This window comes from Thunnus maccoyii, chromosome 11, assembly GCF_910596095.1.
Source record: "Thunnus maccoyii chromosome 11, fThuMac1.1, whole genome shotgun sequence".
Classification (NCBI taxonomy): Eukaryota; Metazoa; Chordata; class Actinopteri; order Scombriformes; family Scombridae; genus Thunnus; species Thunnus maccoyii.
This window is the reverse complement of record NC_056543.1, coordinates 17,037,716-17,051,809: the sequence shown is the minus strand read 5'-3', so window position 1 is coordinate 17,051,809 and position 14,094 is coordinate 17,037,716. Positions and strand designations below refer to the sequence as shown.

At 39.4% G+C, this 14,094-nt stretch overlaps 1 protein-coding gene across 1 annotated transcript in view; it reads left to right on the top strand.

The window, feature by feature from the left end:
• The first annotated feature begins 807 nt into the window (after positions 1 to 807).
• The window catches only part of LOC121906926 (RNA-binding motif, single-stranded-interacting protein 1), an 18,881-nt gene continuing 5,594 nt past the window's right edge, over positions 808 to 14,094 (top strand). The window contains exons 1-4 of the mRNA XM_042426172.1: positions 808 to 1,119; positions 5,481 to 5,665; positions 7,951 to 8,009; positions 11,171 to 11,262. Of these exons, the coding sequence (XP_042282106.1) occupies positions 1,069 to 1,119; positions 5,481 to 5,665; positions 7,951 to 8,009; positions 11,171 to 11,262 (387 nt within the window). The 5' untranslated portion in view covers positions 808 to 1,068. The remainder of the gene's footprint in view (positions 1,120 to 5,480; positions 5,666 to 7,950; positions 8,010 to 11,170; positions 11,263 to 14,094) is intronic.

The window sequence follows — 14,094 nt, the reverse complement described above, 5'->3', positions numbered from 1 at the left end:
GTTAATCATAATATAATGATAATGATTATTATATTGTTGTATTTTCAAATGCCATTTTTCAGTGGGCCATGAAATGTTTGTGATTTGGATGGACTGATCCTTTACTTCAATTATGAACCATACATTTGTCCCATATCACTCCTTCTTAATAAGTCTTATATACAACCTATATTGTCTATTTTTATCGTATATGAAGGCGTTGTTTATAGCAGTGTATATCCAGACGTATCATGCCTATGCTACAAATAACTCTGAGCTTTGTTTCTTTCTTATCATCCAATCAAATAACTTAAATGAATAGGATACGGATACGTTTACGTCACAGCATGTTTTGATTTATCATTTGCATTGGAGCCATCACCGCCTCCACACTGACTTGAATCCTTCACTGCCATTAATAACTCCCATTATGCTTACACACAGAGCTTGATTTCACATGCCGTTCCTCTGATTGTATCACAAGTATGTCGTTAAATTGCAAACATACACTGAAACCAACTTATCACAGCCAGGAGGATCGGCCGCACGGCGGAATGTAAGGTATGCGCCCTTTAATACACAAACAACAACAGAGGTGGACGACAGCGTCTTAATATTGTGAGTTTTGATAATAAAGCTAGTATGTATGATCGTAAATGCCGGTGCATATTTTTAAATATGCAAATAGTCTACTACGAGTCTTCACTACAGCGAAGACATACGGGCTATTATGTATTTTGGTATCATTTTTCAAAGACCACCCCTACACTAAAAGGCGGAATGGTTTCTTCCACCGTAGCAGCTTCTGTCCTGCGCAGCTCTGCCTGCAAATCAATGAAGCCAGTCAAACAAACTGGGCTGGGCAATCGAAGTTGGGACAATTTACGGAGGTTTCTGTTGCCGGATAGTCGACGACAATAAGGCTATGTACACAGATAATATGTATAGAGTCCTATATTTGTGTCCTTTAGAGGAGTAAGCAGGTGATATCAACTCATTTTCTACTTAAACGCGGAGTTTGATGTATTTCGTTAGACATTTGTAGCCTGACTAAAAAAAAAAAAACTACCCTCCCTATTCGAACTGAGGATGATTTTTGCTAATACTGGAAATTCACTAAGGACTCCGTATCGCAAACAGGTAAATACGCTAATATTTAACCAAAAACCAGTTGGAAGACGTGTTGTCCCCATAGCTGACTTCATTGAAGGTCTGTCTGACAGCAGCTCACTGTCTAAATAAACTTAAATGTCTCCGACGCTCTAACAAAAAAAGAAAACTTTACTTCTGTTTACTTATATCATCTGAAATGTGCAATGCTGTGTTCCTGTGTGTGATCCAGATTGGCCACTTATATGTATAATGAGACTATAGATACAGGCCTGTGTCTTGAGTTATGGCTGTACTGACAAATACCTGACTAGTAGGCTAGCACCTTAATTAACTGAGTATTTTCTATTATAAATGAAGTACATATGAGCTGCTCATCGACACAATTTCACAGAAACTGAGCCAAACAGACGCTTTTCAACCATTAATAAGACTATTTTTGCTTGGTTTGGTCTGGTAAATATCTTGTTATGCTTTCATCTAACTAACTATAGATTGTCTTAAAGTACTGGGAGATACTCTGTATGCTTATAGGTATGTTACAGAACTGTACACTATGGATGACTTAATTATCTACTGATGCGTTCACTTTGTCCCAGTTACATATGGATTTTTTTTTTAAAAAACTCCCTTTAGCCAAAAGGTTTGAATAAGCATATTTACTTGTGTTCATGCTGTTATCCTGTGGCTAGAGCTCCATGGGCGAGGCCTGTTACTGGAAGCCCTGTGTATTTCCAGCTCGGATATGACAGGCTCAGCTGGTCTGGAGTTGGCTGATAAGATGCCGTCCTCTCCCCATCACTCTCACAGTCCTGCATCTGAGTAGTCGGGCAGATGCATGAAAACCAAAATTCACTGTCAGTCCCACAGTAAAGGGAAGTTACGCTCACCTGAAGCTAAGACTCTGCGGCGGGGATTCTCTTTAAAGACGGCCTGGTCTTATATGTTGGAACATGTTATAAATTGGTGTTATAAACATGTTACTGGAGTGTTTGTAACACATGTCTTTTTTTAAGTAAAAGTCATATATCATAGTCATATAAGTCATTTGGCATGTTATTTAACACGCTTACAGTTCACCAATGCATACTGTGATGACAGTGACCGTCAAAGGCTTAAATTGAACTATTAATGTATCATGGAACTTTTTTTAATCTAATGGCCTATATTCCTTAGATTTCTCACTTTTTGCTATATATATTTGATATATGGATATTGACATTAATTGTTTTGATCTCAACTGCTTTTATCTGAAATTCATGTCTGAAACTTAAACACACAAGGTAACTCAAGTTAACGGTGAATAATGGGTGGTCGAGCCTCTCAGAATTACATTCTCTTCAGAGTCTGTTGCATCAGTCATCATTTACTGTTAATGAAAATTAATTTGAAAACCTCTTTAATCTGGTTTTAAAATTCACAAGAAGAGTGCACTTAGTAGGTCAGTCAAGATGGTGGCAAAGATTACAGAAACGGGGATTGATTCATGTCATATTGTGCCTAACTTTATTTGATCATAATATACGCTTCGGTTCAAGATGAAACCAAACTTTTCCATGGATGCCAGTTGTTGAGCTACAACAAAGGCCAAAATATGGCCTGCAGCAGACTAAGTAAACCTTGTTTTTAGCCTGGCCGATTGCGGGAAATGCCTTTTGCTATGTTGTAACGCATATTATAAAATGGCTAGGACTGCCGAAAAGACGAAAGTCTAAGCTTTATGATAGGCTCATAAGAAATGGCGTTATGAAATAGGTTTTTCAAAGGTTGTGAATCATCGCAACCACGAGAAGTTCTTTAGCAAACAGTCATAAATGTGTACAAAAAATATTAGGCTCATGGGTCCAGTAGTATGCAAGATTAGCTGTGGACAGATACACGCACACACACGACCAAACGCATGATCCACTCCACGTTTACCCCTGGTGGAGATAATCACTCTTTTGAGATGCTGAGAAATATGTTGCAATGGCGGTTTTTGTAATTAATGTCAATGTACGTTTTTGGCATGACTATTCATCTAATCTATGATCCAAATTTCCTGGTAATAGCCTCACAAAAATCAGGAACATTTAGCCACAGTTATGCTGTTTGTAAATGGGGAGTAGTCATGAGAGTAACTGTGACGTTTTTCACTTTACACTTGGTTTTGTTTTCATTTTGTAGAGTTTATCAAGAATTGCGAAACATTTTGTGACTACTTTTCTGTCTCCTATTCATGTAGCAACAGTAGTTTATTGCTACAGTTACTGAAGAGCATTACCATACACCTCAGTTTCATCATATTTCCTCAGATAATCATACACATTTCATTTGTGGAACAATTTTGTTTGCACCATAAACTGAAAGCATATTCATAATTTTGACTTTCTGACACAGACCAGGTTGAGGAGGGCAATTAACTGGTGAGAGATGGGGGGAAATTAGGACTTTTGCCACCAGTCAGCTGCAAAACAGTGGGTCAAACTAGTTTCACAGCAAAGGCATGTGAGCCGGTCGACCAGTCGGTCACAAGAGAAGATCCTCTAGACTGTAGTCCAGACTTGGGTTGTTCAGTCCTGTCACCACTTCATGCTTGGGATTCCTTTGGCTTCCTCTCAGCTTGAGATTCCTCAGAGAAGGGGGTTGTGGAGGGATAATCAGTGTCAGATACTAAAAAAGAAGACAAATCCCTGAAGGCAGAAAGCTCTCTGCAGACTAGGACATCTGTATCTTTGTAAACAAAAAGCACAAAGTTGCTCAATCACTGAATACTTTTAGTTTCTTTTTGAGGGTTTTTTCTTCTTTCCTTGGAACAGACTCTCTAGAGCATCTGAAAAACACAGTGCCAGGTGTTTCATTGTGTTTTATATGGTATCAGAGCAACAAAATAGTAATTTCTTGGCAATTATTTTTTCTTGACAAATAGCAAAAATGCAAACAGTCATACTTACAGTCCCTCAGATCATTCTGAACATAATAAAGCTATTCATTAATGAGTATGTTAAGGTCGAGAAGTCTGGCGCAACAGCAGAAATGATTGTTGAGTGTTGACCTGAGAATAGCTTATTCGACACCCTGCGGAAGTGTGACATCAGTGTGACACTGATGTCAGACATACAGGCCCCTGTGGACCTTATTTGTGCTGACTGCAAAGCTGCGATGGAGATTGCTCTGCAGAAATGCATCACTGCTCTGTCAAACATTAATCTTCACACCGGACAGAAACCTGCATGATACAAATGATGGAGCATCGGACAGTTTATCTTTCTTTTTCCTCGTATGTGACTGTATTTGAGTGACTTCTGAATTTTCATGCAGTAATGTTATGCACATATCTGACACTCAAATAATATGTGAAATCATATACAGAGAGAGATCATATTATGTTTTGTCTCTTTTCTATCTCCCTCCTTTTTCCTGAAAAGTGCAGAAACTTTGCAGTACGTTATTGTTTTGTTATGACTCAGACAATCAGGCTTACTTAAAGCTACTAATCAATATTTTATTTTACAAATGGACCATATGACTTAGTGCATGTGAAAGGGGTCACTAGTATGTGACAAAACAATACAAACCACTATGGTTTCATTCAGCTTTACAGAGCGCTGCAGTGTCTTTTAAGTCATTGTTCTGGTTTTTACAGTCCACAACTTTCCTGTTTTGGTTCACTCTCATTACTTTAATCAGCAGGCAGATAGCAGGCAGATGTTTTCAGCAGAAAAGCTTTAAAAACCTTCTGTACACTACTTGCCCAGCACCAAACAGCAGACAGACAAAGCTACTAGTGACTAGCTGGTTAACATAGTGTAGCATTTAGCAGCTAAAGAGCCAGACATTTACCTCTGGAGTTGGTGGAGAGTGAATATTGGACTTACATTCACCTGGTCACCTGAATGATAACTCAAAATAAATGTCACTGTTTCTTTATATCTGCTGGATGACAATATGCCAGTGCAATGTGTTTACGGTGTGTTTCTATTTCTTCTAAATGCCCGAAGGGTGTGTCGGTACACCGTGACACAACAGTTGGGTGTGGTTACAGGTACAAAAGAGCACACTTGTGACAACAAAGAGTATTTCAGAGTAGGTGTTGAAACACTGCTGTTCAGCCAATTGTTTGATTATTCTTAATATATATTTACAATTGCATGGTAAAAAGTAATGTTCATTATGTAGAACCAAATCTTATAATATTAAAAATGTTCTAAAGATTTCAAGCATGTTTTGGGAGATATCAGATTTGTTATCATTCATTCAGACTCGAGAACTTTGAGTGATGTTGATATCTTGTTATGGTAAATTTGGCACAATACAACTATGTAGAGGGTCGATAAACAATATTATGAAATGACCACCCAGCCTGAACTTGAATTCAACCTAGGTTTGCTGTGTTTCTCTCTCTACTCCAGCCACCTGTTACCTTATCGTCACACCCCATGGCTCCACCCAGCCCCAGCAACAACAGCAGCACCAACAACAGCAGCAGCAGCAGCAGCAGCACTGCAGGCTGGGAGCAGCTCAGCAAAACGAACCTTTACATCCGAGGGCTGTCCCCTTCAACCACAGACCATGACCTGGTCAAGCTCTGTCAGCCGTGAGTTCCACATTTCCTCTCATCATTATCTGCTATTGATCAGCCATTGATTGTTGGGCCAACGGTTTCATAGTCTTGTTTCCGTTTGCAGTAGCAGCCACTTATTGAGATACAGTTGGTAAAATGAAAAAAAAGCAAAATTCATGTGGTGGTGTCTTCAATGAAATTTATCCGACTTTTAATGATTAAATACTGAATTAAACCCTACAGGTCTGTTAATATATGCTCTAAGAGTGGATGTAGGATTTAGTCAGCTTTTTACAAAACGTAGAATAGTTTTAGATGCATACGGAGAGCGTGGTGAGACACCTATGTATTTTAGATTATAACAAATAAAGTAGTGTTGCAATTTGAATATGAAATAAAATGTGATCTATGAGGACCACACAAGAACAGAGGGTAGATGATGAGCTACTCGACAGCACACGGGGCACAAGAAGCACAGATTTCATACATCATGTGTGTGGATAAAGGAGGGATACTGTCAGCGCTGGGCTCGTCTACGGCTCTCTTTGCTGAATGCTGAATGCTTTATATTTGTCAAGAAGAAAGACCACCCTGAAGCCTCTGAGATTTTACGATTTTTTTTTTTTTGTCTGAGGCCCCATCTTCACAATGTGATACTGACTTTGCAACACAAAGCTTTCAATCAATTCATTTGCTGTTCAGAGTTATATTGTAAACTGAACACGGCCTCAACTGTGATGTACACCTTTATTTTATTGAAGATTTAGAGGGATAAAGAACAAAAACAGAAAAATCCTGGCACTTGAGGGTGATTTTTATTTTTAGTTATTTTATTTATTTTAGAGTTATCAAGATCCTTCTGACCTATTCATACACACACACACACACACACACACACACATATATAGTAGTATATTGTCTCATTGGATGTGCTATTTTATCACTTCAGCCTTTGTAAATCTGTGGGCATACAGATTCAGTCCTAAACTGTATTAAATAAAACTTTTTATGTTGCATGTCAATCAATTTCATTGCACTGTAATAATACAGTGTTCATAGAGGTCTTACAGTCTGACTATCTACAACATTTTTGATGGTATTGTAAGAGCAAAACTGCTGTAGCCGCACATGATTTGGGATTAGAGTTCAGATAAGGAAAGGTCAGAAGTTCACGCTCTTTCACCCAGTTTAGCATTTAGCCTAATCCCTGGCTAAAATATCCTCCTCCGGTACATCATGGCTTGTATCAGTGTCAATGTAGATTATATAGGTCACACTGTGGTTGGTCATGTGGAAAATTTACATTAAAAGAAGCGCACCCACATTACATGACTCCCATTTTTGTGCGACATTATAAAGTATAGAAACTCTTTGGTGTATAATCTAATTCACAGATTGATAATTACATGCAGCAATGAACAGGCAGTTATAGAATAAATCTATGTGACTGAAGAACTTTGCATCCAAGTGAAAGTCAACTGGTTGTGTGGAGGATGGAGGTGGGCTTTTTCTTAATAAAAAGCCTGCTGATTTAGTTTGATGAGAAAGTGAAACATAAACAGCACATATATATGAGCCTTTATATATTTTATAAAGAAATATTCTTAAAATCAACATCAAAACATGCATTAAAAGAGGTAAAATTAGCTATAGACTCTAAAAAAGAAAACCCATTCACTTCAATAGAGTTTTAAAGTTTGTAGTAACTTTGTAGTAACTTAGTGACTTTGTAGTAACATGTTACGTTCAGATTTTACAGTCTGCGCTGTCCTGTGGTCTGCATGCATGCAATGACTGTGTTTGAAACCATGAAACAACATGAACCAGACCAGATTTTTGGATGTCATAATCTCTGTGCTTTGTGAGGCAGGTTTGCCCAGAAGTCATTTGTGACAACACTGTGCCATGAAAGGTATAAACTTTTCAACAGTGTTCCTGAATATAAAATGGAAACAACAATTAGCATGTCAGTACTTTACATACAGCTGACTCCCCATACAAACAGATGGGAATGTTTGTTTCTGCCTTACAAAGATGGTACCCAAGTGACCCAGCTTCTTCTAATAGACTTTAGTGGCTCTGTATAATGTTTAAAACTGTGTTTTTGTTTGGCTTAAGAGAAACGGACTGTCGTAAGTTTGCACCCACACAGTGGGGATTTTCAGCACCACATGGAAACCACTTCCTGTTTCTCATACTTTTACAGTGATGTCATAGATAGTTGCTCAACCCCCCCTCTTTGTGTGTGTTTTTTTTAACTGGCACTGTCTGGTATATAATCCAGCTAACAATACGTCGTCTTTCTGCTTCTCCTCTAGGTATGGCAAAATTGTATCAACAAAGGCCATCATGGACAAGACAACAAACAAATGTAAAGGTGTGTGAAGCAGCTTGTCTCTTTGCAACAATGCTCTCTTTTTCTCTTTGTTCTCATCAAGTATAAAACAGTGTATTCAGCACCTCACTGTGTTGAGACAGTATCACTTCTACACACTCACACAAAATTGGTAGTTGTCCAATGTGTGAGTTCTGTCTAAACATCAAGTCATTCAGCAGCTATGCAGTTGTCTCAGATGATCCAGGCAAGTCAGGAAACAGACAGCCAGGCTGCTTAAAGCTTCCTCTGAGTATGGCTGCCAACACCGAGGAGCATAGTTGTCCCAGGCCCTGAGTCAACTCTAACCTTTAAATAATCTGGAATAATTAGTCAAAAATACATATTTGTGAAAACTTTATATAGTTTTTGTGCGTCACGTAAGAGCTTGTTATTCTCTATCTTACTAATTTTCCTTGACATAGTGGTCGTAAACAAGTTAACTTTCCATCCATTTAATGAAAAAATTGGTTTGGTCTGTCACGCTACTGTAAGGTCAAAAGTTTAACATCTAGCCAGCCCCCTCCGCCCCCTCCAGTAAACATACAAAAAAAAGAAGAGAGAAACAAAAAGGACAAAATGAACTTTACCAGAAACTGGACATTAAAGACGTCATAAATGACTTTGCTGTAAGGAAATTTTGGCGCTTAACATTTGGAGTTCAACACTAAACATGCTGCAGCAACAGTAGCCTAAGACATTGGAACTAACGAGATTATTTGGACATGGTTTTCTTGTGCGGTAAAGAAACGGTTAGTACAGTGGGTTTCATTCATTCATTCATCGCATGGCTATTTTGCCCAATAACGAGACTGTGCATGGGAAGTCTATGAGCATATATAACACAACCAGTACCTGTTTTACACATTTACATTTGAAAGATTAACTGTGGTGACTGAAAAAAAAAATGGTGGGTTATTAACAGTAATGAAGATATCAGTTTATAATGTGTGTGATAATTATGTATGTAGGCCTATGTTTTGGCTGTTAAAGGTCCCAGTATGTATTTTGTTCCATGTAAATCTAACGTAGAGTATGTTCACATCATTAAATAACGACTTTGTTATCAATTTTCCATGGACAACTTCAAAGCATTGAAGTTGGGAGTGATAGCATGTCTCTAATATGATTTAATCTTGGTGATGGGGCTACCCCTTTAGTTAGCCTATATTTGGATTAAATAGTGTGTGGGAGAGGAGAGCTATTTTGCCGTGTGCAAATGGAATATGCGTTGTGTGTGTGTTCAACCACATTCACACCTAATGCGGCACCAATGAGGCACCTTCCCACAGGGTTGTGCTGAGGTGTGAGGAGGTGTGGGCATGTTTATTTGTGCTTTAGAACATAACCACAGAACAACACAGAACATAAACAATCCAAAAATAACGTTTTATTTCTCTGATTCACTGCTTTGTTCTCGCTACGCCGCTCCCTCTTTTCATTCACACAGGAAAGTGACGTCAATATAAAGTGACTCTTTTATTTTATGAGGTGATTTTTGGCTTATTTGGCGGAGGTGGGGTGGTGGATGGCTAGATAATTGGTTGGAAAAAAGTTGCAAAAGCAGCAGGACAGCACTGCTTGAGACCACCAACCAGACATCTTTACCTTCACATCGCACACTTTAGCCAGAGATTTTTAGCATCACATTAAGACAATTTTACTGCATCTAATGTTTTAACCCAAACCTGATCTTTCCCTAACCTTAACCAAGTGGTTTTTGTGCCTAAATCTAACCAATGGCGTGAAATGACACACGAAAAGGTTAAAAATACGGTGTTAAATTGGTGTATCACCTGCATGCAAATTTGGATTTTGGCGTATGCACTGCATACAATTAGGAAGTGTAAAGTCATGTTATTTGTATGCAGACTGTGAGACTGGGTTATTCACTCCCTCTCTCTCTCTCTCTCTTTTTCTCTCATCTTTTTTAAAGTGAGTTGGGAAGCCGACTACAAAGTCTAACTAAAGTCTAACTTATCAAACAAAGAGAAATATTCTCCCCTCGTCCTAGTAACATCTTTGTACTCCCTCATGGCAGGGTTGTACAGCTCTGATACATGGTAAACAAGGTTCTTCTTCCCATGGGCGTCTTCGGTCTGATCGCCGGCTTACGGGATTGGCCACCCAAATGGATGGGAGGACTGGCGTTTTTCCCACATTGCCTGATTTGGTGTGAATGCAGCCTCATGGCCAGTCAGTGACCTGTGCGCAGTCAGTACTGGGTGGAGGGGCCTTTGGAGATCATCTTGTCCTGGGCACGAGCAAGACACATGGCGGGCCTGTTCTGAGCTCATGTTATTTTAAGCCCCAGACCTCGTCTGTTGGTGTGTCACTCACTGCTGTGGGTGGTTCCTGGGAAGGAGCGGCAGACTCCTCCTATTTGTGTCGAGTGACTGTCAGTCTTGGTCCAGTTCTAGTAGACTGCCCACCTGACTAAAGAGGGACTTACTGATTCTCTCTCGTGCTGGCGGGATTAAGAGAATGCTTTGTCACTCTCCTCAGGATTATGCAGATGCCAGTTAATCGAAGGCTCTCGGTGAAAGGGGACACGTTTAAAGACCTTGTAAAGCTCTGACTGAACTTTAAATAGAACCTTAACTTCCAGAGAATTCTTTATTTGTCTGAGGCTAATGATTTCATCTCATTTTAGCAAATTATCAAGCACTCGTTAAAACTACAAGAAAGACTTGTGTAAAAATTGTAGTACCTATGAGACTGATTTCACAGCTGAAAGAGCCCTAACATTCACCATTATTTAGTTTGAATAGGTTAAATATAGCAGCCTCAGTAGAAGCCAGGGACTATGAGTTCACCCTGTTTGTACCCCCCAGAACAAAGAGCTGACCTGAGCCATGAACGTCACACTGGTATCTGCATCCTCAGCGCTTTTTTGACTTTACTTCCACACACACAAAAGCACACATACATTCATAGACCTACATAATACACGTGTATACTGTATACATACGTACTGTGCAACCACTCACTAACAAACTGTATGTAATGCTTTGTTTTGGTAACACATTATACCCACAAATGAACACACAAACCTACACCATCCATCCACAGTGGCGTAGGTCAGCTCACTTAACACGGTGGCTCTGTCATTATTTGTGCTGGCTATAGCTACATTGTCCTAACTGTCCCGCTTGTCTCCACAGGATATGGCTTCGTGGACTTCGACAGCCCTGCCGCAGCTCAGAAAGCAGTGGCTGCCCTAAAGACCACTGGTGTCCAAGCTCAGATGGCAAAGGTGAGGATTCATTACAGTCTAATCCTGATATCTCATCCACAACACAGCCCATAACACTGCTTCTCCTCCATCTGGCCTGTCAGGCAACTTGAACCTAATCCTTGTGGTATTAAATAGCAGGAAAGGAATCTTTGACTGCAGGGTGTATACTCCCCAACACTTGGTCTGTAGTGTGTGGAATTGTGAATGAAGCATGTACTGTATACAATATGAAAGCAGTGTGCTTATGTCTGTGCATACATGTGTATGGAACTGTATTTGCTTTTAGGCCTATGCAAATTCAGGCCTATATTTACTTCTTTCCCCAAGTTTTCCAGCATATATGTGACACATTTTGCCTCAGAAACATGCAGTGTTTACTATCAAACAAGTGCACCAGCCTGCAGTTGCAACCTTCTTGTGTTTGCAAGGTGTACTTCTTTCCATATTATATATGTATTTAAGGGAGGAGCTTTATGCAATTTGTGTCAGTTTACAAATTCTCTGCATCTGAAGACGAGGCGTAACAATTGCAAAGTCACATTGAAGGTCACATGGAAAGTTGTAATGGGAAAAGAAACATGAATGAACTTTTATTCTACATAAATGTCAATGGCAAAGGGTGAATGCACAAAAATATCCAGAGCTACACTGTATCAGTTATGTAAAAATGAATATTTTTTAAAAATATATAGACATATTTATAACTAAATATTATTTAACAAGGTAGGTAACGGGGCAATAATGAATAATTAACATAATAAAAACATTTGACTATTTTGTAACCGCAAACAAACATTGTACTAGTTGTTCCATATACATGTGTTTCTGTTCTTCAGTCATTGTGGAACTAGGAGCCCACACACAAGCCTTATTTCCACTCACACAATAGCCACAAATGGATGTAGACACACCCTTAACCAGCCGTTTTCATATGAATATGCTGCCTGCTCCACCAGTCTTCAGACCTACCAATGAAACAAACAGGAAAGAAGTGCAGTTTTACAGATTGTGATGCTCCATCTCGCTCTCTCTCTCTCTCTCTCTCTCTCTCTCTTCTTTTCATTTCCCAGAAAGTCAATTTGACTCCTATTGCACTATTAGTATAACTAATACAATGCACACTGTGCCACTGTCTTAGTAAATCGAGCCCTCAGTGTCAGAATGCATTTGGTAATTTGCTGATGTGGTCATATATGGTTTATAATGTGTATGTGTGTGTGTTTCCCTGCAAGTGTTTGCATGCATATACATCTGTGATGGTTCCCAAAGGTAATCTGTCATCTGACAGCTCCCAGCCAGGCTTTAGAAGAGTGTCAGACATGAAAGGCGCCAATAGTCAGACTAAAGGGTCTAGAGACTAGTGATGCAGTGTGCTGACAGCAGGATGACGTATAAGAGAAGGTATCCGGCATGAGGGTGTGCATCTAAGACTGACCAGGAGCTCAGTCTAGTCTTTCAGTCCCCTCCAAAGCACACTTAATATTTTTAGTGTCTCGCAGTAAAATATTATTTTGCTTAACATAATCACATCTTTTGCTTAACAACAAGTTGGAGTATAGTAGTAGTTGGTATTTGTGCATAGTGTAATTTGGACTGATAGTCCAATACGCTACATACATTGCTTTATTTGGTCACAATATAGGAGCATTTCAGATGAAGAGTTTTTAAGTAGGGCTGCATTACCAGCACTCAGACATCTGCATTGACTGACATCAGAAAAGGAAGTAAATACTTATGTGTTGTTATGGTAACAGGAACCAGTCAGGGGAAATTAGTTCCCACACAGTACTGAGCAAGAACCCTTGGCCTCATTTCCCTGTCTGGGGATCTGTGGAGCTTCTTGACATGCCTCTGTGCACCCATTTTACTTTTTAATTAAAATAGAGCAGCTTTGAGGGGCATGCCCAAGTTTAATCTGTGTATTGTGGAAGGTAAATGCCATTATGAAGTGTGAGCCTTTCAGTCCAGCATTATTCTCACTATTGCTGAAGCTTGTTTGGGCTTAATGGATTCTCTGACAAAGGTCCTTTTTCCTGTTTGTTTTTTTTTTTGTCTTAAAAAAAATCTGGCAGGTCTGGCAAAGGCGGATGGTGGGAAGTTGCCAGTCAAGGGTTCCCTTTTTTTTACCTTTTGTTTTTTCAATGGATGTGTTTTGATAGTCGAGTATGTGTTTCCTTTTATTCTGGATACATATGAGGGAGTCATTTGCAAAAGAGATTATTAATAGAGGAAAAACAACATATTTATCAAGCTGTGTGGGTTAAATTTATAGGGGAACAGCATTGTTTTATATTGTTTCCTCTATTCGGAAAGTACTGTATGAGGAAGATAAATCTGGCTGGGAGAAGTGAAAGAGCTGCACATGCCCCTCCCTTATAACCAGTGCTGTAGTGTTCTTCAGGAAGACACTTAACTGCCAACTGCTCCAGTGGAGCTGCTCAGTGGTCAAGAGATGAGGCTGTGCTGGGCATCTACCAGGTTGTGATCAAGTGTGTGAATGTGGAGCAGAGTGTTCATGCTCAATGAATATACCCTGATTAGAATAAAGGTAAAAAAAATGAATAAAAATATGTACATACTGAATAGGAATTGCATCTTCCATTCGCACATCCTCTATCATGATTAGGATTGTTTAGTCAAATGGCCAAAGGACAGAATCTTTGCAGTAGATCACATCTTTTTATACAGCATTTCTATCCTCCCACTCTCAGTAAGCAAGGCAAAAAAGTAACACCCCTCCATCAGCCGCACCTCTCTTCATTAGCTCTACATCCACAAGCGTGCGTCAGTCACAGTTAATGACAGACTGATGGGTGGTGACCCCATTCAGTGCACAAACAGATGTCTAAT